The sequence below is a fragment of the Electrona antarctica genome (genome assembly GCF_951216825.1).
Source record: "Electrona antarctica genome assembly, chromosome: 5".
Lineage (NCBI taxonomy): Eukaryota > Metazoa > Chordata > Actinopteri > Myctophiformes > Myctophidae > Electrona > Electrona antarctica.
The window spans coordinates 22,040,676-22,064,701 of record NC_136810.1 but is presented as its reverse complement, the minus strand read 5'-3'; the positions used below and the strand labels follow the sequence as shown (position 1 = coordinate 22,064,701).

General features: G+C 42.5%; 1 protein-coding gene across 1 annotated transcript in view; it reads right to left on the bottom strand.

Moving 5' to 3' along the window:
- Positions 1-21,357, bottom strand: part of ap4e1 (adaptor related protein complex 4 subunit epsilon 1) — a 50,483-nt gene extending 29,126 nt beyond the window's left edge. The window contains exons 1-7 of the mRNA XM_079502242.1: positions 21,245-21,357; positions 18,888-19,037; positions 17,429-17,500; positions 16,613-16,736; positions 15,156-15,229; positions 13,386-13,507; positions 5,864-6,023 (exon numbers count right to left, since the gene is read on the bottom strand). Of these exons, the coding sequence (XP_079358368.1) occupies positions 5,864-6,023; positions 13,386-13,507; positions 15,156-15,229; positions 16,613-16,736; positions 17,429-17,500; positions 18,888-19,037 (702 nt within the window). The 5' untranslated portion in view covers positions 21,245-21,357. The remainder of the gene's footprint in view (positions 1-5,863; positions 6,024-13,385; positions 13,508-15,155; positions 15,230-16,612; positions 16,737-17,428; positions 17,501-18,887; positions 19,038-21,244) is intronic.
- Between the last annotated feature and the right edge of the window lie 2,669 nt (positions 21,358-24,026).

Below are 24,026 nucleotides of genomic sequence, written 5' to 3'. Positions count from 1 at the left end.
GCTAGCGTAGCGCTCTCTTGTGCTACGTCTACGTCATCACGCGTTCACAGAGCAAAGAGCCAGCTTAGCGCTCTCTTGTGCTACGTCTACGTCATCACGCGTTCACAGAGCAAAGAGCCAGCGTAGCGCTCTCTTGTGCTACGTCTACGTCATCACGCGTTCACAGAGCAAAGAGCCAGCGGAGCGCTCTCTTGCTCGTGCATGTATTTCGACCGCCTGCAGTACCAGCTTTGACCACTACCGTCAGTGGCTTCAACGTTGGCCAGACGTTCTGGGTGCGTTCATGGATATATTTTGTGACGTAGGACGAAAAAACTATTTTATCGAGGCTACAGAGGTACTTCCAGCTGACTTCCTACCGGGTGCTTCAAACGCCACTGAGCAACTTCCATTGAAATGAATAGCTGGGCGCGGGGTTGGCTATGAAGGCTAGCATCAGAGTTTTGTACTCGGGAGCGGAGAAGGGGGGAGACAAGTGAGAATTTTGGCTGTGAACACTGTTGAACAGAGTGTGTAGTGCCCCCTGGGGGATTTCAAGAGTCTCTGTGGACTGCCGTTGTGCTGCCGATCAATTGACCATATATGGAAGATCAACAGCCATCGGCTTATTTTGGATTGGTCAAACTTAGTGTGACGTTTGCGCCACTGAACCAATATAAGTTGCGACGTGAATAAAAGTAGTTTGTACTTTACGGAGTAAGAGAAAGGTCCTGTTTGACCCTGCGGTCGTGCTGGAAAGAGAAATGTCCCACTGGTCCGTACATCTGGAAGGAGGAAGGAATAGATGTTACGACGTTGCTGTCGTGGTGGAACACAGCGTGTACTCGTTTGGAGGGCTTCTCGGCATGGACACGGAACATGTCGCCGTGAGCGTCTTCGACACGGTGCATTTACGCTGGGCGACGTTGACCTCGGTGACGTCGTCCGGGAGAGGAGAACGTCACCCCGAGGTTCCCGCCGGCCGCAGGGACCACACGGCTGCACTGACGAACGACACCGTTTACGTCTGGGGAGGCATCACGCACAGAGGGAGGTCTCTCTGCAACGTGCTTTATGGGTTCGACGTCAACGCCCACAGATGGGTAAAGCCTGAGGTTTCCGGGACCGCTCCGGAGGGGAGACGCTACCACTCGGCCTGTGTCTCGGGGAAGGACATGTACGTCTTTGGAGGATACATAAGTAGTGGAGGATACCCCTGGGGGCTATCCTCCACTACTGTGTGCACTAAAGGTGTGTACAAGTTGGACACCGCCGCGATGGTCTGGACGTTAATTGAGATTAGAGGAATCCCGCCGCATGCTTTGAGTGGTCACTCTGCTGCCGTCGTCGGGACAAAGATGTTTGTTTTCGGGGGCAATCTCGGCCAGGACAACAACAGAGTGTTTGACATAGAGTCAAACTCCTGGGAGTGCGGGCCGAGCACGCCTTCTGCACAGCTTCTTCCAGAAGGACGCTGGCATTATTCAGCCTTTGCCCACAATGGAGAGCTGTACCTATTTGGTGGCCTCAAAATGAGCCAGACGCTCGATGAGTGGGAACGGAGCCCGACCTTCAATGATCTGTGGAAATTGAGCCCAGAGACCTTCTCCTGGAAGAAGGTCGAGCCCAAGGGGAAAGGCCCGTGTCCAACGCATAGCATGAGCTGTTGCATTGTGGGAGATCGTGTGATCCTCTTTGGAGGATGGAACACACTACGTGACCTGTACGTCTTAGACTTGAGTCCTAGTCTGAAGACCTTATCCAAGCTGGCAGTTGTTCAGTACGGTTTGGAGAAGTCTGGACTCCCACACAACATCAGGTGGGAAATGGCAGCCATGTCTAATGTACCCACAACAACCCAACAAAATGAAAAGAAAAGCCAGCGAAAAAACAAAACAAAACAATGATTCGCCGGGCTAACCAGTAAACATGACAGGGTCTAATAAGGGGCGTGTCTTCACGTGGATCTGTGACATCATGTGGTCGGTCTATGACGTCAGTCGTCTATGACGTACAGTAACAATGATGTAATGACTCCATATATGGACGCGTTTGCTCTCCATTCCACCACCACTCACTTGCTTATAGACTCTGAAACTGGACCAGTGTTGATTTAGTCGACTAATACTGTGACGTAAAACGTTTGTCGACTACCCTTTTTTCACTGACGAAAATTAAATGGAAACTACATGAAAACTAAGCTATGATGACTAAAAATAAGACTGAATATACTGACAATTCCATCAACAAATAGAAACTAGACTAGTGTGACCAGATTTGACTGAGAGCCTGCCATCGCACAACCTCCAGCTTTTCACCAGAGGAGAAAAACTTTTTTTTTTGTATCCAAAATGAGTTAATAGCGCAGGCAGACTCTTCACATACTAGAGCATGTCTGAAATAAATGCTTAAAGGGGCATTCCACCCATTTTCAACATTTCACTATGTCATTAATATACCTTAGAGCTGTTGTGTGGAAATAATAAAAATGTTCCCCCATTCTGTGTTTCCTAGAACTAGAGGTCTGAAAAAAGTCATTAACATGGTGAAACGCATCTTGATGATGTCATCAAGATGCGTTTCACCATGTTAATGATTTTTTTCATAATTACAGTTCTAGGAAACACAAAATGGGGGGACTTTTTTTAATTATTTCCACACAACAGCTCTAAGGTATATTAATGACATAGTAAAATGTTGAAAATGGGTGGTTTTCCCCTTTAAACATGTAGCTAGGTGTAAATGTTAGAGACCACAGAAGTGAACCTTTCAGGCCTGTTTTCTCAACTCGCTGTTTTCTGCAAGACATTACTCTATAAGCCATATCTCCAAAACTGGTGGGTCAAACTGAACAACCAATATTGAAGCTACGATTCCATGCTTTCATATGAAAAAACGAGAATGTAAAAAAATCTAATGGCAGCCCCTCAGTCAAATCAGGTCACAAATGTTTGCAAGGGACTAGTGGACAAGAGATCCAGTAGAACTAAAAGACAAGTCATTTTACTCTTGGTTGGCTGGTTGCATACTGAAAATAGCCGATCCACAAGCTCACAATGCGTAATGCTTGTAGATCGGCTATTTTCAGCAAGTGTAAAATCAGCCATTACGACGGCATCAAGGCCCGCCAAAATACATTTTAGTTGACTAAATCAACTGTAGTTTTAGTCGACTAAACTGTCATGATATTTAGTCGACACTAAAACATTCCAGGTGACTAAAACTAAATGAAGTTTCAGTCCAAAGACTATGAATAAAATAAAATAGAAATTTGCTGCCAAAATCAACACTGCACTGGACGTACTCGCGTGACGTGGACACCCACAGATGGGACAAGCCTGCGGTCCCATCTGAATATTTGTCTCCACCAGGCCGAAGGCATGGGGAGAGAGTATGTTTTGCACTCCGTCCGTCCGTCCGTCCGTGTGTGTGTGTGTGTGTGTGTGTCCGTCCGTCCGTCCGTCCGTCCGTCCTTCCGTCTGTGACCAGCTAATCTCCGGCACCGTTAACCCGGTCGATGCCAAATTTTGCACTCACACTCCCTGGATGCCAACGATGAACCTCTGCCCCAAAATTTCCAGAACGGCCTGTTATAGCGCCACCAGGAGGCCGCTTTGTGCAAAACATGTTTTTGGACAGTACACCTACAGATTGTGTCCAAACATCACGCAAATTGGTACACAGTCTCTCTAGAGCCATTCAACAAAACGGGTCTTTCAGATTTCTCAGACTCCATCCTGATTGGCTAAGATTGGCTTCCAAAGTTCGCAGGAGTGCTTAGTTTCAAACAAAATGCTGCAAATCATGAACACATCGTGTGATTTCCGTGAAATTGTGCACACATTCCCACTAGGCCGAGGAAGAAATGCCAAATGAACATTTTCAACTCAGCCTCATGGTGGCGCTATAACTGGCCGAAAAGTGTTGTTTTTACCTCTAACTGCACGGATCTGTGGATAACTTTGTATGCCAACTCCCTAGAGGCCAAGGAAAAACCTTAGTCTGGAATTTTTCACATCTGGTCTTTATAGCACCACCAGGAGGCCGACATATGTAAAACACATTTTCTAATATTACTCCTTCAGATTTTATCCAAATTTCACGCAAATCGGTACACATGCTCTTCATAGTCATGTGATCAAGACGGGTTTGTTTGATTTCTCATAATACACCCTCATTAGCTACGATTGGCTTCTAAACTTTTCAGGAGTAGCCCGCTTTGTACCCGTTTTGTACAAATCGCCACAACTACTCAACGCAGCGTCCGATTGTGGTGAAACTGTGCATGCATATTCCCACTAGGCTTTGGAAGAAATGCCACTTGACAGTTTTCAAATCAGCCTCATGGTGGCGCTACAACAGGCCAAGCCGCGTCTCACACACACACACACACACACACACACACACACACACACACACACACACACACACACACACACACACACACACACACACACACACACACACACACACACACACACACACACACACACACACACACACACACACACGTTTATATTGCTCCTAAACATTTTGCCAAACATCACACACACACACTCCTATCCTCCTGGTGGAGACCTGTGCCCAGAAGGGCACTTTTTCTAGTTTTCTCTCGTTTAATATCTAGCAATCTGTCGGTTGGATTAGTTATGACGTTTCCACACGTCCTACGGTCTAATTGGGTTAAGACAGTTAGAGGTTTCTGAAAAACGAATCACTGGTGCAAGGACCCACGGACCCCCATCTGTTAATATGTTGTTCCAGGGACACCGCCATGCAGAAGCAAATGTGCGAGTTAAAAACGTTCACTGTGAAAGAATATATATAAAAAGATTTGCAGACGTTTAAAATAATGGTTAGGGGTGGCGGTGGGTCAGGGGTAGAGTGGCCGGATGGTAACCGCAAGGTTGCCAGTTCGAACGCGGGCTCCCCCAGAGTTAGTGTCGAAGTGTCCTTGAGCAAGACACTGAACCCCTAATTGCTCCTGATGTGCTGGTTGGTGCCTTGCATGGTTTCCGCCACCATCGGTGTATGAAATGAATGTGTGTGTGTGTGTGTGTGTGTGAATGGGTGAATGTAATGCACAATCTATGTAAAGCGCATTGGATAAAGGCACTATATAAATGCACCCTTTACCATTTATGGTTAAAAGTGGTTAAAAGCTATAAGGTAACACAGATCCAGGTCTTAATCCATTTAGGCCTGACGTCGGAATTTAAAAAAAATGTCTTCTAAATCCTGACAGTTTTCTGAAATACCTCATGTTTCTATATCAGTGATGCTCAATATTATCATGTCAAGGACCCCCAAAAATTATATGTAATTGGCCGCAGACCCCCATCTGAAAATATGTTGTTACTTCCAGGGACCCCCCCCCCCCCCCCCCTGAAGCAAAGATTTGAGTTCAAAACGTTCGCTCTGAAAGAATATATATATATATATATATATATATATATATATATATATATATATTCAAAGATTTGCGCCACATTTTCAAGATTTTTCAAAAAATAGCAGACCGTCGCTTGTAGATCTTCTATTTTTCCATAGCTAAAGCATAACTTAATGCTTAAAGGGCCTTGCAAACGGGGAGCGATAAAACGCGCCTATAGTTCATTTTCAATGAGACCTGCGTTTTTGCTCAGAGCAGTCGCGGTGCGACAACTCAAGCGGATTTACGTGAGCGCGGTCCCGTGAATTTGTTGCACGCGTGCTTTTTACGTGCACACGCCCGCGACTCACCAGACCTGGATTCTGTTTAGCTTTTTTTTTTACGCTCGCGTTGTTGCACCCCTCTTCAACAGACCTGGAGGAGAGGCAAGGCCCTTCAAACACCTAAAGGGGTTCCCGTCCTGAAAGGGTTATGGGTTTAAAACACACGTACCTGAATCATCTGCAGGTAGATGTGCAGCGAGGCGGACATGACTCCCGGGTCCTTGTCACACAGAGCCTTGCGGAACTTGTTGTGGATGTGCTGCACCTGGTTGGGCGCCACCAGGTAGAACTTGTAGAGGGCCAGCACTGCTTTGCGACGGATGATTTCCCTGGAGGAGAAAACGACCCGACAATAAGAGACCATTTAGATCCATATGTGAACGCGCGGTCCCTACAGTACCTTTTAGCATTGCCCCGGGTAGAATAGCCCTCCTCCGTCACCACCAGCGATGCGATTTCTAAATCCAGCTCCGTTGAGCCTCCATTATAACCCAACTTTCAAAGCGCCGTATCTCCAAAGGTTCGAGAGCTGTCCATGGTGAGCCGGTGCGCACTCGACGACCGTAAATCATTTGTGATGTTGTATCGCATCGCTGAGAAAATGTAGCTGGTTGTACTGCTAGCTAAAGGCTGTGGGCTGTGTTGTGTGGTGTCGTTCCACTTCCGGAAGCCCCCACCTTCCTGTTTAACCCGGTAACAATTCAGGCTCCGTAGAATGGAAGCAGACGAGCGGCAGAGACGCAGTCAAAGTTTTGCAGTGGATTTTCTCTGTGGCCTGGGGTTTTCTCTGTGTGTTCTTAAGCCTTTTGAGCTGCAATCAAAACAGGCAAAATCCCTCAACAGTGACATCTGCTGGCAAATTCTTATCATGTATGGGATTTGTGGACTCTTACCTCACAGTCCACAGGCAAATCAGAGCACTTGTTTGAGCCAGAAAACCAGTGTATTTTCTATCGATTACACACTCTAAAATTACTTATTTTCTATCGATTACACAACCCATAAATTCATGGGGATATTTTGGTATTTTTGACAACAACGAAATGCAGTATATAGTTTATTTGAGCTTTTAGTCAAAGTAAAAATAATCTAGAATTTCTTGACAGGACGTAACTCATAACATGTCTACGGTGGACTTGTATGATGAAACAAACACTTTGCAGATAGAACGAGGATAATTAATAAACTAATTTAAATAAACTTTAATAGAGCTGCAGTGTTGGTGAGTTTGACTTTGTCAATTAATTAACACCTAGAACGTCCAGGACAAAGTTCTTTATCTTTTCTATTAGTAACGCCCGACGCCCAAGACAAAGTTTGATCCAAAAGACGAAGTTTATTGATATGAAAACGGATTGCATCGCTCCACAGCCTGGGAGCGCCTGTTGCGCAATACTCGATGTTGCGCAACAGTGAGACGTCATCGAAAATGTTCCTCCCCTGTTTAGCCGACGACAACGAAAATCTTAAAACGTTAATAACTCGCGATCTAAATCATCCCATCTAATTATAAAAAAAAATATCCTGTGTTAGACGGCCCTCCGCGGTCCAGTCGTTAGTCGCGATAGATTTATACCACCCGTTGTTGTCGATCGCATGGGGAGTGTTTTGGCTACATCTAGCTGCTACAGCCACATCCGGAACAACATCCGGTCCGTCGGCAAAAGTGCCCTGCATTTATAAATCGACTGGGCGCTATAATTTAATGGATTAAATAACCCTGGGTAATTAAAGTGTTAATACAATCAGATATGACTGTATGTATGTATGTCCGTGGGAAACTGCAGCTAGTTACCACCCTGCAAGATGGCCGCGGCGTGCATAAGGTCAATTGCAGGGCTTATGGTGTTTACTCATAGAGCATTAAAAGGATAAAGACTGAACCGCAGTGATAGCCCCTCCCCCCTATTCATTTCAGTGGAAGTTGCTCAGTGGCGTTTTGAAGCACCCGGAAGAACGCTCTACTTCCGGAAGTGCGGAAGTGCAAACGAGCGCTCATGTTAACACTTTGATTGCTACAAGATCTCGACAGGCCTATTTGGATGTTGCTACCGTTTAACATTGCACAAAGGCCTTGTTCGGGGGCCCACAGCAAAATGTTCTCTTATAGCGAGAATCACACGCATACATCAAAAGAAAGCTGAACTTGTCCACTTCAATTTAAAAAATACATTTTGATTTTACCATGTTCCATTCTGGAGATATTGACCTTTTTGCAACACCTGCATTTGCCTGGAAGTGGTTATCTTGAACAGCGAGCAGAGTTATGGATGGTTTAAAGTCAGAGACATTGACAGGCAGATATAAAATTGAACCCAATAAATATCCTATACATCCTATACACCGAATGAAAGCCCTGAATGTGTACTTTTACAAGGAAAAGAGTAAACATTGATCCCATGTACAGTTAGACAGTAATTGGTTATTGAATGCAGCTTGTGCCCACCAGATAACTTCAGAGAAGACATGGACGTGAACTCCTCAATATTCACAAAATAAGGCCTATAGCGACATATAAATACTATATACCGTATGAAACAGAAGACTCTCTGCTTTCATAAGAAAAAAACTTCTACTGTAGTAATAATAAAAATCACACCCATGTGAAGTGAGTGGTGCAACTCTGTCCCATATTCTGTTCTCTGCTTATTCAATACAGGTCGCTATATACGGACTGAGGCAGAAAGTCATGTAAACCTTTTATTTACAGTTTGGTCTGTAAACTTCTACTGTAATAATAAAAATCACACCCCTGTGAAGTGAGCGGTGCAACTGTTCTCTACAGTTGCGCGGTGCAACTGTAGAGAACAGTTGCACCGCTCACTTCACAGGGGTGTGATTTTTATTATTACAGTAGAAGTTTACAGACCAAACTGTAAATAAAAGGTTTACATGACTTTCTGCCTCAGTCCGTATATAGCGAGCTGTAGTGAATAAGTACAGAACAGTTGCAACGCTCACTTCACAGGGGTGTGATTTTTATTATTACAGTAGAAGTTTACAGACCAAACTGTAAATAAAAGGTTTACATGACTTTCTGCCTCAGTCCGTATATAGCGACCTGTATTGAATAAGCAGAGAACAGAATATGGGACAGAGTTGCACCACTCACTTCACATGGGTGTGATTTTTATTATTACTACAGTAGAAGTTTTTTTCTTATGAAAGCAGAGAGTCTTCTGTTTCATACGGTATATAGTATTTATATGTCGCTATAGGCCTTATTTTGTGAATATTGAGTTCGGGTCCATGTCTTCTCTGCAGTTATATCTGGTGGGCGCAATGTGCATCCACCCAGTAACCAATTTATGACAGACTGTACATGGGATCAATGTTTACTCTTTTCCTCGTAAAAGTACACATTCAGGGCTTTCATTCGGTGTATAGGATGTATAGCATATTTATTGTGTTTATTGTTATATCTGCCTGTCAATGTCTGACTATAAACCTTCATAACTCTGCATCCTTTAGATGATGATGATGATTCACTGCTTTCATTGTTTTGATCGCAGTAACATTGGGGGGGGGGGGGGTCATGGGCACATTGGGCAGCAAAAGTCTTGATCGTACGGCTATAAAAAGTCCCATTCCACCGTTCGGTTCAGAACTATAGTATAACGGTGAGACGCGTTGTCATCATGAGCTGATTTTGTTTTTCAAGCTAGTATAGGGAACATGCCTGGGCATGCACGGTTTAGGACGCGGAAAAGTTCGTTATACATTACACCCGGGTCGATTACGTCCCCGACGCGTTCATTGCGGTCTTATCACTACAATTATAACTAGAAAGGTCGCAATTTTAAAAAATTGCAAAGTGTGGTTGCCGCAGTGGCTTACATATGCCCCTCCCACTGATATTGCCAGCCAATTACAATGGCTTACCCCTGTGGTCATGCGTAAGTAATTCGGAGGGGATTTATCCCCCCAATAAAATAAATTCTGCAAGAAACGGTTACATTTTTCGCATTTGCGGCGCCCCCTATGGATGAAAATAGAATCGCTTTTGGCTTTTGGTTGATTAAACCACCCACGACATCTGATTCAAATTTGGGATGGATTGGACATTCCGTTCGTGATTTTAGGCATTTTTTGTAAAATAGGCCCCTCCCGCTAACTTCGGACGACGATTAAGGCCGAACGATACGGACAAAAAAAATTCAAAAAATCTGAAAAAAATGTAAACGCGGTCCGATAGGTCCAGAGGTCATGTGTACCGATTTCTGTGAGATTCGGACCAAATCTGTAGAATCAGAAAATAAAAGTGTGTTTTGAAGAAAATTCAAAATGGCGGAAAATCTATCCTGACGCAAATGGGCGTGGCCTATAAGGGGAGATGCGTCATGGCCCAAGGAATACAGGGAGAAAGGAATTTTGAATTTACGACCTACGGTTCAAGAGTTATAAGCCAAAACGTAAAGTGGGCTGTTATAGCGCCACCATGAGGCCGACCGATGTAATTATAAGTTAATTAATTTTAGTAAGTATTACGAATTATCCCTCCAAGTTTTGTAACTATAGCCCTTACGGTCTCCGAGGAAAAAATACTTGAACGTGATTTTTCGCATTTTCCCATTCATGTCAATGGGGAAATTTAATTCACTAATAAATTAATATCAATTAAACTATACAATATTTCTCTTAGCAATGACCAAGCACACCATTCCCGATTTTTCCGGTCAATTTGACATATGGGTCAAGTGCGTACAGTTAAAACTGTGGGAGGAGTAGCGTTTCAAAAAAAGGGTTACTCCAGTAAAATAAACTAGAAAGGTCGCAATTTTAAAAAATTGCAAAGTGTGGTTGCCGCAGTGGCTTACATATGCCCCTCCCACTGATATTGCTAGCCAATTACAATTTCAAGTCACACATGTGATCATGTGTAAGTATTGTAAGGGATTTATGCCCCCAAAAATCATGTTTTTGCGACAAACGGTTACATTTCTCGCATTTGCGGCGCCCCCTATGGATGAAAATAGAATTGCTTTTGGTACTTGGTTGATTCAACCACCCGCAACATGTGATTCAAATTTGGGATGGATTGGACATTCCGTTCGTGATTTATGGCAATTTTTGTAAAATAGGCCCCTCCTACTATCTTCGGACGACGATTACGGCCGAACGATACGGACAAAAAAAATTCAAAAAATCTGAAAAAAATTTAAACGCGGTCCGATAGGTCCAGAGATCATGTGTACCGATTTCTGTGAGATTCGGACCAAATCTGTAGAATCAGAAAATAAAAGTGTGTTTTAAAGAAAATTCAAAATGGCGGAAAATCTATCCTGACGCAAATGGGCGTGGCCTATATGGGGAGATGCGTCATGGCCCATGGAATACAGGGAGAAAGGAATTTTGAATTTACGACCTACGGTTCAAGAGTTATAAGCCAAAAGGTAAAGTGGGCTGTTATAGCGCCACCATGAGGCCGACCGATGTAATTATAAGTTAATTAATTTTAGTAAGTATTACGAATTATCCCTCCAAGTTTTGTAACTATAGCCCTTACGTTACAACTAGAAAGGTCGCAATTTTAAAAAATTGCAAAGTGTGGTTGCCGCAGTGGCTTACATATGCCCCTCCCACTGATATTGCCAGCCAATTGCAATGTTGTGTGGGGATTTATTTCCCCCCAAAAATCATTTTTCTGCAAGAAACTGTTACATTTTTCGCATTTGCGGCGCCCTCTATGGATGAAAATGGAATCGCTTTTGGCTTTTGGTTGATTAAACCACCCGCGACATCTGATTCAAATTTGGGATGGATTGGACATTCCGTTCGTGATTTTAGGCCTTTTTTGTAAAATAGACCCCTCCCGCTAACTCCGGACGACGATTAAGGCCGAACGATACGGACAAAAAAAATTCAAAAAATCTGAAAAAAATTTAAACGCGGTCCGATAGGTCCAGAGATCATGTGTACCGATTTCTGTGAGATTCGGACAAAATCTGTAGAATCAGAAAATAAAAGTGTGTTTTGAAGAAAATTCAAAATGGCGGAAAATCTATCCTGACGCAAATGGGCGTGGCCTATATGGGGAGATGCGTCATGGCCCAAGGAATCCAGGGAAAAAAATATTTTGATTTTACGACCTACGGTTCAAGAGTTATTAGCCAAAACGTAAAGTGGGCTGTTATAGCGCCACCATGAGGCCGACCGATATAATTATAAGTTAATTAATTTTAGTAAGTATTACGAATTATCCCTCCAAGTTTTGTAACTATAGCCCTTACGGTCTCAGAGGAAAAAATACTTGAACGTGATTTTTCGCATTTTCCCATTCATGTCAATGGGTAAATTTAATTCACTAATAAATTAATATCAATTAAACTATACAACATTTCTCTTAGAAATGAGCAAGCACACCATTCCCGATTTTTCCGGTCAATTTGACATATGGGTCAAGTGCGTACAGTTAAAACTGTGGGAGGAGTAGCGTTTCAAAAAAAAGGTTACTCCAGTAAAATAATAAAGTGTTACGATTACAATAGTCTGGTTGCCCTTTAGGGCAACCACACTAATTACAATAGTCTGGTTGCCCTTTAGGGCAACCACACTAATGAATAAAAAAGCGTTACAATCACACGTCTGAGCGATCTCCGATTATGACGGCTCTGCATGGCGATACGTGATCCACCAACGGTAGACTGTCTGTTGTCATGGCGGCCCCTCTCGATACTGTAGTTCGTTTGTTAGTTCGTAGTATTGTAGGCTCGGGGATCGTTTGGTCGCTACAGTATGAAGAAGTAAACATGCATCTGTCCATGTGTGTTGCCGATCTGGTGCAGAATCTGCAGATCATGTGTTAGGCAGCGTAACAGCGTTCCGTATGTTTTTTTCCGAGACATGAGCCCCCATCTCGCAAGGCCCTCCTCCTGCAGGAGAAACAGGAGGGGAGGGGGGAATCGAGTATAAAAGCCAATAGGTGGAGGAAAGCCTGGTGAGGCGAGGTTAGGTGAAATTTGATTCTTTTCACACACGGGCTACATCGGCATGGGCGCATCCATTCTACACTGGTTTATACACGTAAAGCGGCCCGCCCTCCTGTTTTCAGGAGGGGAGGGGTTTTTTTTTTTTTTTTTTTTTTCTGATCACGTGAGCGGGACTAAGCAGCAATGATAGGGCGATGGTTCTTCATTGTCCGGGTGGGTAAAAAGATGAATGAAAGTATGCTATAAAAAAGTGATTGAAACGTATTGATACGTGATCCGCACCCGACGTTTGATTAATTGATAACGTATTGATACGCGATTCGCGTCGGCTGTGTTAAAGGACAATTTTAGTTTTTTTTCAACCAAGGTTCATGTTTTAGGTTGCTATTAGAGAAAGTAAAAGATGAGTGTAAATTTTTCTTCATTCGCTGCTTTCTTTCGTTTTAGGGATTTCAGCTGTTTTTGACAAATTTTGTCAAAAATACATATTTAGGCACATGCTCGAAAGCCCCCGCCCCTGTCAAAAACAGCTAAAATCCCTAAAACAACACTCATCTTTTACTTTCTCTAATAACAACCTAAAACACCTTCATTGAAAAAAAAGCTAAAGTTGTCCTTTAAACCGCACGGGGTTTCCTCGTCATAACTCCACGGCTCCGCCTGCAGTCCCACCTCTTACCACTAGGGCCCACTAGTGCTTCAACTTTGGAGAGCCTCACTGGGGGGGGGGGGGGGGGGGGTGCTTGTGTTTTTACTACTTACTTTGGGTGGGTGAGCTTCTCCTCCACTAGGGGCAGTATTGCAGGGATCATGTCCTTGGGGAACATCTGACTGACGACAGTCAGAGCCATGCACACCTCGATGAGGTTGGTGCTCTGGAGATCCTAAAAACAACACAGACATTTAAAAAAAAAAACCTCATGTTTCTGTGTCAGTGGTTCTCAATATTTCATGTCAAGGACCCCAAAAGTTATATGCAATATGCCGCCGACCCCCATCTGAAAACATGTTGTTCCAGGGACCCCCCCAGGAGCAAAGATTTGAGTTAAAAACTGAAACTCTGAAAGAATATAAAGATTTGGCACATTTTCATGATTTTTCAAAAATAGCAGTATAGCAGAAGTTCATAGCTATTTTTCAATAGCTAAAGTATAACATAATGCTATAAACACCAAAAGGGGTTCCCGCCCATAGCGCGTCACCGAGTGCCGCGCTACGAGCTTGTAGGTCTGCTATTTTTTGAAAAATCGTGAAAATGCGGCACAAATCTTTGAATATATAATAACGTTTTTAACTAAAATCTTTGCTTCTGAGGGGTTCCGGAACAACACATTTTCAGATGGGGGTTCGGTGGCCAATTACATATAATTTTCGGGGTCCTTGACATGAAATATTGAGAACCACTGATATAGAAACATGAGGTTTTTCAGAAAACATGATTTCATTGATGATTTTGAAGATATTTTTTTAATTTTGACGTCAGGCCTAAATGGGTTAAAAACACAGAAATAAAACACCTCGATGAGGTTGGTGCTCTGGAGATCCTAAAAATCACACCTGTGTGAAGTGAGGGGCGCTAATATATTAAAGTCTAACTCATGTTGATTGTTGATTAGGTGATGTAACGGTGATGAAGAACAAAAGGTGCAAACACAAACATTAAACGCCATTAACAATAAAGAGACAATATGACGAAATGAGGCACATTATGACGTACGTTTTCCCAGTGATGGGAGATTAATCGGCAAACACATCGGTATCGGCCGATTTTAGTTGTTTATCGGAATCGGTCCGATTAATCGGTCTGTCTTTACAGATAAACAAGCCCAAAGTAACAGCTTGAACAGATCTACAAGCTCACAATATTAAATATAAAGGTACCGGTATATTAAAGTAAAATCTGGCCTGCAGTGCAGACACCCTGTTACATGTATTTTTCAGAATGGACAAAATTACTATACTTTTTTTGAATACAGAATCGGTAATATCGGTTATCGGCCATAACAGCAATTAATTATTATTATGACGCGCTATTACTCATTACAAGCTCATAGCGCGGCACTTGGCCGCGCTATGAGCTTGTAGGTCTAGTCTGCTATTTTTTTAAAATCGTGAAAATGTGGCACAAATTTGGAATATATATCCTTTCAGAGTGAACATGTTTAACTCAAATCTTTGCTTCTTGGGTGTCCCTGGAACAACATATTTTGAGATGGGGGCTGGAGGCCAAATACAGATAATTCTAGGGGTCCTTGACATGAAATAGTTTGAGAACCACTGACATAGAAACAGAGGTTTATCAGAAAACTGTCATGATTTCGAAGACATTTGTAGAATCGTCCTCAGGTCTAAATGGGTTAAGTCCCGCCAAAATGTATTTTAGTCGACTAAATTAACTGTAGATTTAGTCGAGTAAAATATTATGGTATTTAATCGACCATAACTAGACTAACTAATTTCATCACTAAAATATGACTAAATTCAATAGACTAAATCAAACTAAGTGAAATTGTATTGGACTAAAACACTGACCTTCAGCACTGTGTTGACCAGTAGCAGCAGCAGCTCATGACCTTCATGCAGGAACAAGGAAACAGCCAGGTAGCCTAATGGAACGCACGCGCACAGACACACGCACGCACACACGTGCACACACACAGTTTTTATAAACCGTTGAACCACTATGACGTTAATTCAAAAACATTTTCAGCTGAGACCGAAAAGGCTCAATGTGGTGTCTCGCTCTCTCGAGGACTGAATTAACATTATTTAACAGTGAAAATAGCTGATCTACAAGCTATGTAGAGCTATATCCACTATTTTTTTTTTATTATTGTTTTGTAAAATATCTTTGAAACAATGCAAAGCAAATGCACTGTAGGAAGGGAAATGCATTGCAGAAACACTACAGCCCAAATAAGTTCATTACTCCAAACTGGTGACCAGTGGCCAAATGCAAGACTGCAGTCAAATTAGGCAGATGCATGTGCTTCACATTCAAACTACAAGGGTGATGCCTTTTATTTTCTTTCTGTGCCGCACTACGAGCTTGTAGGTCTGCTATTTTTGAAAAATGGTGAAAATGTGGCGCAAATCTTTGGATATATATTCTTTCAGAGCGAACGTTTTTAACTCAAATCTTTGCTTCTGGGAGGTCCCTGGAACTACATATTTTCAGAAGGGGGTTGGTGGCCAATTACATAATATTTGGGGGTCCTTGACATGAAATATTGAGCACCACTGATACAGAAACATGAGGTATTTCAGGAAACATGATTTAGAAGACTTTTTTTATTTATTTCGACATCAGGCCTAAATGCGTCAACCCATTTTGGGCGGGAACCCCTTTTAGTGTTTTAAGCATTATGTTATACTTTAGCTGTTGAAAAATAGCAGATCTGGGTGGAATATATTATTCCTTTTCGACCAGATTTTGTAGCGGCAAGGATTGAATGATTCTGTCTTACTCAAATACTCCCTTATGTCTCCCTATGAGTATTATATTGTATTGTACTTTAATTTCTGTACACATCATCCATCTCTCCCATATGCTTTATTTTATTTGTATTCTTTTTTGTTCCGGTCTAAAAATGAAAAAAATAAACCTGTGGACAAAGAAACACTATTTGAAAAATGGTTGTATAATATGATTGTGGATGTCCCTAAATAAAGAATAAAAAAAAAAAAAGAAATAGCAGATCTACAAGCTCAAGCTTGTAGATCTGCTATTTTTGAAAAATCGTGAAAATGTGCCTCAAATCTTTGAATATATATTCTTTCAGAGCGAACGTTTTTAACTCAAATCTTTGCTTCTGGAGGGTCAACAACATATTTTCAGATGGGGGTCGGCGGCATATTACATATCATTTTTTGGGGTCCTTGACATGAAATATTGAGGAACACTGATATAGAAACTAGATATTTTCAGAAAAAAAAGACATTTTAAAAAGTCAGGCCTAAAATGGGTCCATAAAAAGAACAACGCGTACCGACTCTCTTCTCCAGGACGTTGCCCTGCTGGGCCAGCTTGATGGCGTGGATGTAGGAGAAGGAAGCCTGGTAGCCCAGCATCTCACAGTAGATGGCTCTGACCATCAGTTCCTTCATCTGCCTCTGGAGTGTGGCCACACACACACACACACACACACACACACACATGCACGCACGCACGCACGCACGCACGCACGCACGCACACACGGAAAATCGAAAAAGTCATGCATCTAACAAGCATTAAACTGAGCAGATTAAAGTGTGCTCTATCATGGAGGTATTTGTGAAGTGTGCTCTACCATGGAGGTGGTTGTAAAGTGTGCTCTATCATGGAGGTGGTTGTAAAGTGTGGGTTAAAGTGTGCTCTATCATGGAGGTGGTTGTAAAGTGTGGGTTAAAGTGTGCTCTACCATGGAGGTGGTTGTAAAGTGTGCTCTACCATGGAGGTGTTTGTAAAGTGTGCTCTACCATGGAGGTGTTTGTAAAGTGTGCTCTACCATGGAGGTATTTGTAAAGTGTGCTCTACCATGGAGGTATTTGTAAAGTGTGCTCTACCATGGAGGTGTTTGTAAAGTGTGGGGTAAAGGCCTATTCATAGTCTGGATTTTCAGTGGTGAGCTGACCACCGCTCCAGTGGTGAGCTGACCACCGGAGCTGAAATAACATTGAGCGGTGGTGAGTAAAAACAGAGAGAAGGGCTGGAGCGGTGGCGGTGGTTTGCTCTTCACCGCGGCTCGTGACGTCATGTTGTAGTTCGGTGGTCACCTAACCACCGGAAATCCAGACTATGTATGAGCCTTAAAGCGTGTCGTACCATGGAGGTGTTTGGAGAAGACACCTGCTCTTTAATAGAGACCAGTTCACGTTTCACCAGCTTCTCTTCCTCCTGTGGGATCATAAGGAACATTCATCATATTACAGCCATAAACATTGATAACGTACACTTCATAGCTTCCAGGAGATTTTGATTTTGTTTTAGGCATAGACTTTTGCATAACAGTTTCAGTCATGTTAAAAGTTTTAGTTTAAGACTAGTTTTAGTTGACTATGTGTCATATGATTTTAGTTGACTAAATCTACAGTTGGTTCTGTTTGATGGCATCATGATGGCAAATTTTGCACTTGGTTGCATGCTGAAAATAGCCGGTCTACAAGCTCACAATGTGTCGCCTATTTTCAGTTAAAAACATTTGCTGCAAAAGAATATATATTCAAAGATTTGCACCACATTTTCACGATTCTTCAAAAATAGCACTGAGTGCCGCGCTATGAGCTTGTAGATCTGCTATTTTTCAATAGCTAAAGTATAACATAATGCTTAGAACACCAACAGGGGGTTCCCGTCCTGAATGGGTCCAGCGCCCATCCAACGTCCAGTGCCTCCACCATATTGGAGTGATTCCTGTTCCGGTAAAAAAACATTTAAAAGCCATTCTGCAGCTGTACAAAACAAAAAACTTGTCCATATCCTATCCTGAATCCTACTCTAATATATTGATTTACTCATTTATTTACCATATTTATGAATGGATCAAAGCATCAATTAGTAACGTATATTCATTCAGAATGTCAGGGTGCATGTGTGTACACATGCATGTATGCACGTGCACTCGCGACGTGCATGTTTACGTGCGTGTTTGAGGTTGTTACATAGACAAAGCGTCTATGCCGCGAGTGATGGCGGCAGCGCTACCGCTGCACCATCTAGTGGTGATTCCAAATATGTGACTAAATTTGAGTGAGGGACTGCCATTGGATTTTTTTGAATTTTTTTTAGCTTCAAATTGACATATTGGTTGTTCAGTTTGACCCACCGGTTTGAGATATGGCTTATAGAGTAATGTCTTGCAGAGAAACAGCGAGTTGAGAAAACAGGCTTGAAAGGTTCACTTCTGTGGTCTAACATTACACCTAGCTACATGTTTAAGCATTTATTTCATATTTACATGTCAATTTCAGGCAGCTCTGACATTTGTTTCAGACATGCTCTAGAATGTGAAGAGTCTACCTGTGCAATTAACTCATTTTGGATAAAAATAAATAAAAATAAAAGTTTGTATCCATCTGGTCACATATTTGACGAGTTGAGTCTCTTGTTCCAGAATCTCTTTGGTCAGCGACTCAGCGTTAGGGTTAGGGCATGGGTATTTTTTGCTACAACAGTAATATCTGGGCTCTGGCCCTAGGGAGTGAGTGTGGAAATATAGTGGCCCTCTCCCATCGTCAAAGTTGCCCACCCCTGGGTTAAGGTTATAGGGTCAGGGTTAACTCACGTGTTTGGAGGTGAGCTCAGTGATGGCTCTGATGAGCTGTCCCAGCTTGGAGGCAGACGACAGTTTTCCCCCAGACAAAGGTTGTTGTGTCGAGTCCAGAGCCAAGAGGCTGGGGAGCGCTGTGAGGGTCTTCTCCACCACATCACTCATCTGAACACATTAGTATTATAATAGTATAGTAGGGTTGTCCCGATCTGGTCACGTTATCGGAAACCGGGGCTGATCACGTCATTTTCATTCGCCAAAAAAATGTTCTGATTGAGTGGCGAAGAGATTTGTTGTCAATTAAAATCACACCTGTGTGAACTGAGTGGTGCAATTCCTCTCTCTCTCTCTCTCTCTCTCTCTCTCATTAGCAGCCAGCAGGCAACAGTGCAACACTATCTCTCTCTCTGTTTCTGGCACAACAGCGCCACTTTTGCCTACTGGTACTCTAAACGGATATAGTCACATAGGTTAGGACATAGTCACATAGTCACATAGGTTAGGACATAGTCACATAGGTTAGGACATAGTCACATACTAGGTTAGGACATAGTCACATAGGTTAGGACATAGTCACATAGGTTAGGACATAGTCACATAGGTTAGGACATAGTCACATAGTCACACAGGTTAGGACATAGTCACATAGGTTAGGACATAGTCACATAGGTTAGGACATAGTCACATAGGTTAGGACATAGTCACATAGTCACATAGGTTAGGACATAGTCACATAGTCACATAGGTTAGGACATAGTCACATAGGTAGTCACATAGGTTAGGACATAGTCACATAGGTTAGGACATAGTCACATAGGTTAGGACATAGTCACATAGGTTAGGACATAGTCACATAGGTTAGGACATAGTCACATAGGTTAGGACATAGGGACATTGCTGTTCCTTGGAGTGGTTGCATCACTCAAAAATCACACCTCTGTGTGAAGCGAGGGGCGCTCTTATCTTATGTCTTATCATTGTACATCATCATGTCGATTTGCTCGTCCACATTATGACGTACAGTCTCCATTCATTGTCAATGGGAATTTAATAAAAACACTGATTTGCTTGTCCACATATGACGTAAATTGTGTAATGTTTGTGTAAGACGAAAATCTACACTAATAGCTAAATATTAGGGGTTTAACAGCGATACGATACGTATCACGATACATGGTTGACGATACGATACATGGACGATATTGGTTCATTATGGTGATCCGATACGATACGATTCAATTATTTGAAATCGATACAGTAACTATTTAAAATACATTGACATTATTTTTAAATTAAGTAATTAACCCCCTTCATTTTCATTTTTCTTCAAAAAAATGCTAAATACCACACACAAAAATGTAGTATTGATACAATTGATTAATTGCATAGCAAAATGGTTTTGATATACTTAGATTCTTGAAATTAAAATCGATTTTTCGGTGCAACGATGTAACTATATCGTTACACCCCTACTGAATATAGAAGCGCCCCTCAAAAAAGTAGCTAGGTGCAATTAATACGTATGGAGGATCCAAGTGGTTAAACTGAAGTACAGATGTGCCATTCCAACACTTCAGGCTTTCCTTTACTTCTCCCACATTTTTTTTCTCTGGAAATACTTGTTTTTTTCCCCAAAGTTCTTTTCACTGTTTAGCCTTGTTAATTATTCTCTTTTGTTACTGAAAAACAAAGTGTCCCTTTTTTTCAACACTGCTTTTCATTGTCAAAAATAATCTGAATAGCATTTAAATACAACAACGTTGCCCTCCTTAATTCCCACTGGCAATGTTCTGACAATTTACTGACAATCCACTGTCTTGCCAATATGCCTGGCATCATGGCCTGTGAGGCTGTGAAGTTCTCAAATGGCACACGGCTTGCATCACTTTGGAGTCAAGAGGCTACTCCAATGCAAACATCACTCATCTTCATGATCCAAAACATTGCACACAAACACAAATACAAATACAAGAACACATGCTACAATTCTAATTGAGTCTTAAGCTTGTGCTGAACAACACACTGACTATTTGGTTTTAGTTCTATAGTCATCTCTGAAATTGTTTAGTCATAGTCTAGCTAGTGTTAAGTCAGCTAAATGAAAAAAAGATTAGTCTTTAGTCTTAACACTGTGAATTACTGTCACAATATAGAGCTTTTTAACACTGTTACTGAACACACTCTATAGCAATGATTACTGTCACAATATAGAGCTATTTAACACTGTTACTGAACACACACTCTATAGCAATGATTACTGTCACAATAGAGCTATTTATTTAACACAGTTACTGAACACACACTATAGCAATGATTACTGTCACAATATAGAGCTAATTCACACTTATTTTAACAAAGAAAACATCACTTACTGTAGCTTTGTATTTCTTTACGGTCACTAATCAATGACAAGAACGTGTCGTTGATGTTTAGATTAATTACAACATTAGTTCATGTCAACAACATTCAGCTCCACAGTGAAGGCAGCCATGTTGTTTTGAATCTGCAATCACGTGACCATCCACCGCGGAGACGTCCCATAGGTCCGGAGGGTACACGGTCAGCTCCTGATTGGCTGGCTTGTCCCGTGGAGCTATGGGACTTCAAGGGTTGCCCCGGTAACGCCACACAGGCTCTGCTCGCTCGAGCGTGGAAAGCAGCAGATCTGCAAGCTCACAAGGCGCCGCGTCCGCGACGCCTTGTGAGCTTGTAGATCTGCTGTTTTCGGGTTTTACGTGAAAAAGACGAACAGAAACAACACAACAACTTTATTTTGTTTATTTAGCCTATTGCTAAAGCAAGCATCCTCCGTACGAATAAATTAAATAAACTGATGAATACATACTGAAGTTACGAGATATTTTACTATAGTCCTATATTGTACTATGACCCTGTGAACGTGGTATTAATGTTTGATTGATTGATTGAAATATTTATTAACAGTTTGCAGAATTACAGTACATTTCGAGCACAAACTCAATACAAAGGCTGTTAACTGTGAGTGGACGACCCAATTAAGCATTACACTTGTTTCCAACAGGGTCCACCATGTTCAATTCATCAAAACATTTTGAGACGTACAAATAGACACTTCTATATAGACAAAGAGCAGAACAGCAATTCATCATAATGGAGGTAAAGGGAAAATAAACATATACAGTGAGGGAAAAAGGGGGGGGCGGTGGGGGAGATTCAGATTTCGGGGGCCAGTTTCGAATTGCAGCCATCCGTAGGTGCCCTTTGAGAGCGGTTTTGAAGGAGTCAAGGGATTCACATGTCTTAATGACTGTTGGTAGGGCGTTCCACATTTTGGTGGCATAGGAGCGAAAATAATTTAGTCCCTTGTTTGTGCCGAATCTGGGTTGTACTCCCTCTGGTGTTGTGGGTGTGGACTTCGTTAACATTAAGGAAGTATCTAGACAGGTACATGGGTATCTTGGTGCAAGATGCTGTACTCTGTCGTCGACCCTAAGCCATTCCAGCCTGTCGAAGTGGGCAGGGGTGAGGTGGGTTCGGGGGGCGAGGCCAAGTAGGAGCCTGACCAGTTTGTTTTGGGAAGTCTGGAGCCTAGTTTTAAGGGCCTTTGAGGTGCTGTGGTACCAGGAGGTGCATGCATAGTCAAAGAAACCTTGTACAAGGGCTCCTGTTAAGGTCTTCAAGGTGTTTTTGTTGACCAGTGAGGAGATCCTGTAAAGGAATCTGTAAGATAAACCGTGTTTATGGAAAAAGTCTCAAGAAGAATCTACAGGGGAAAAAAATCATATTAATAGGACTTATAGGAGAGCTGATCAAAGGCATTCATAAAATAATATAATCAGTAATAATGGATTGTCAATTTGTCATGATAATGCAGCTATCGTTTAAAGCAGAGGAACACATTTCCCATACACTGACACCACGCTAGACAGGAACGCCCAAAAACGTCACATCCGGTTTTAGCCTGGGGTAAGAACATTCTATGGCTGCCAATGCAACTTGGTCCAATCCTTAATCACATACGGACAAACATCTATGCCGATGCTATCTAACTTGCGGAGGTAGCGTGCCTTGTCCACGGGCAACAGATCTTTCAACGTATGGCATTGCAAATACGTTTGATAATCGCTACTCTGCTCAATATTGTTTTGAAAATGCCGCAAATTGCATTGCAGTGAACGAGTGCAAATCACAACTTCCCCCGGTTGTGGGCGGAGTCACAGTTTGAGGCCCTGTTTACGCGCCGTGGTGTCAGTGTATACGGGTTGGGGGTACAACAGACAGTGACAGTCACTCAGCCTGGGCACACTTGAACTTCCATGCACGGCCGAAGCTGTCTGGGGCTCCTCACTGGCAGGTGAGTCAGTATAGGATACAATAGTACGTCCTCCCGGTGGGGGCTCCTCACTAGTTGAGTCAAATATAGGATACAACAGTGCGTCCTCCCGGTGGGGGCTCCTCACTGGCAGGTGAGTCAGTATAGGATACTTTACGTCCTCCCGGTGGGGCCTCCTCACTGGCAGGTGAGTCAGTAGGATACAACAGTACGTCCTCCCGGTGGGGGCTCCTCACTGGCAGGTGAAGCAGTATAGAATACAATAGTACATCCTCCCGGTGGGGGCTCCTCACTAGTTGAGTCAAATATAGGATACAACAGTGCGTCCTCCCGGTGGGGGCTCCTCACTGGCAGGTGAGTCAGTATAGGATACTTTACGTCCTCCCGGTGGGAGCTCCTCACTGGAAGGGGAGCCAGTAGGATACAACAGTACGTCCTCCCGGTGGGTGCTCCTCACTGGAAGGTGAGTCAGTATAGGATACATACAAACAGCAGTGTGTGTGGGGGAGGAATGAATTGGCATAGAGAAAAATTTACAGCAAAAAAACCCCACAACATGATAATTCAAAACAGAGTTTATTGTGTAGTAGTCTACTCAGTATATACTGACTGTATATGTGATATTCTGATAAATTCTGATAAACAGTTTATTGAAGAACAGGTACAGAATCTTTGTACTATTAAAAACCAGCGGTTCTCAAGCTGTGGCCCAGGGCCCACTGGTGGGCCATGAGGGTATTGCAAAGTGGGGCCCCCAAATAATTGGCAAAAAGAAACTTAAGACTTTAATGATATTTTTAAAAAGAGTTGTCATTGTGACGATAAATATGAACTTACGATAG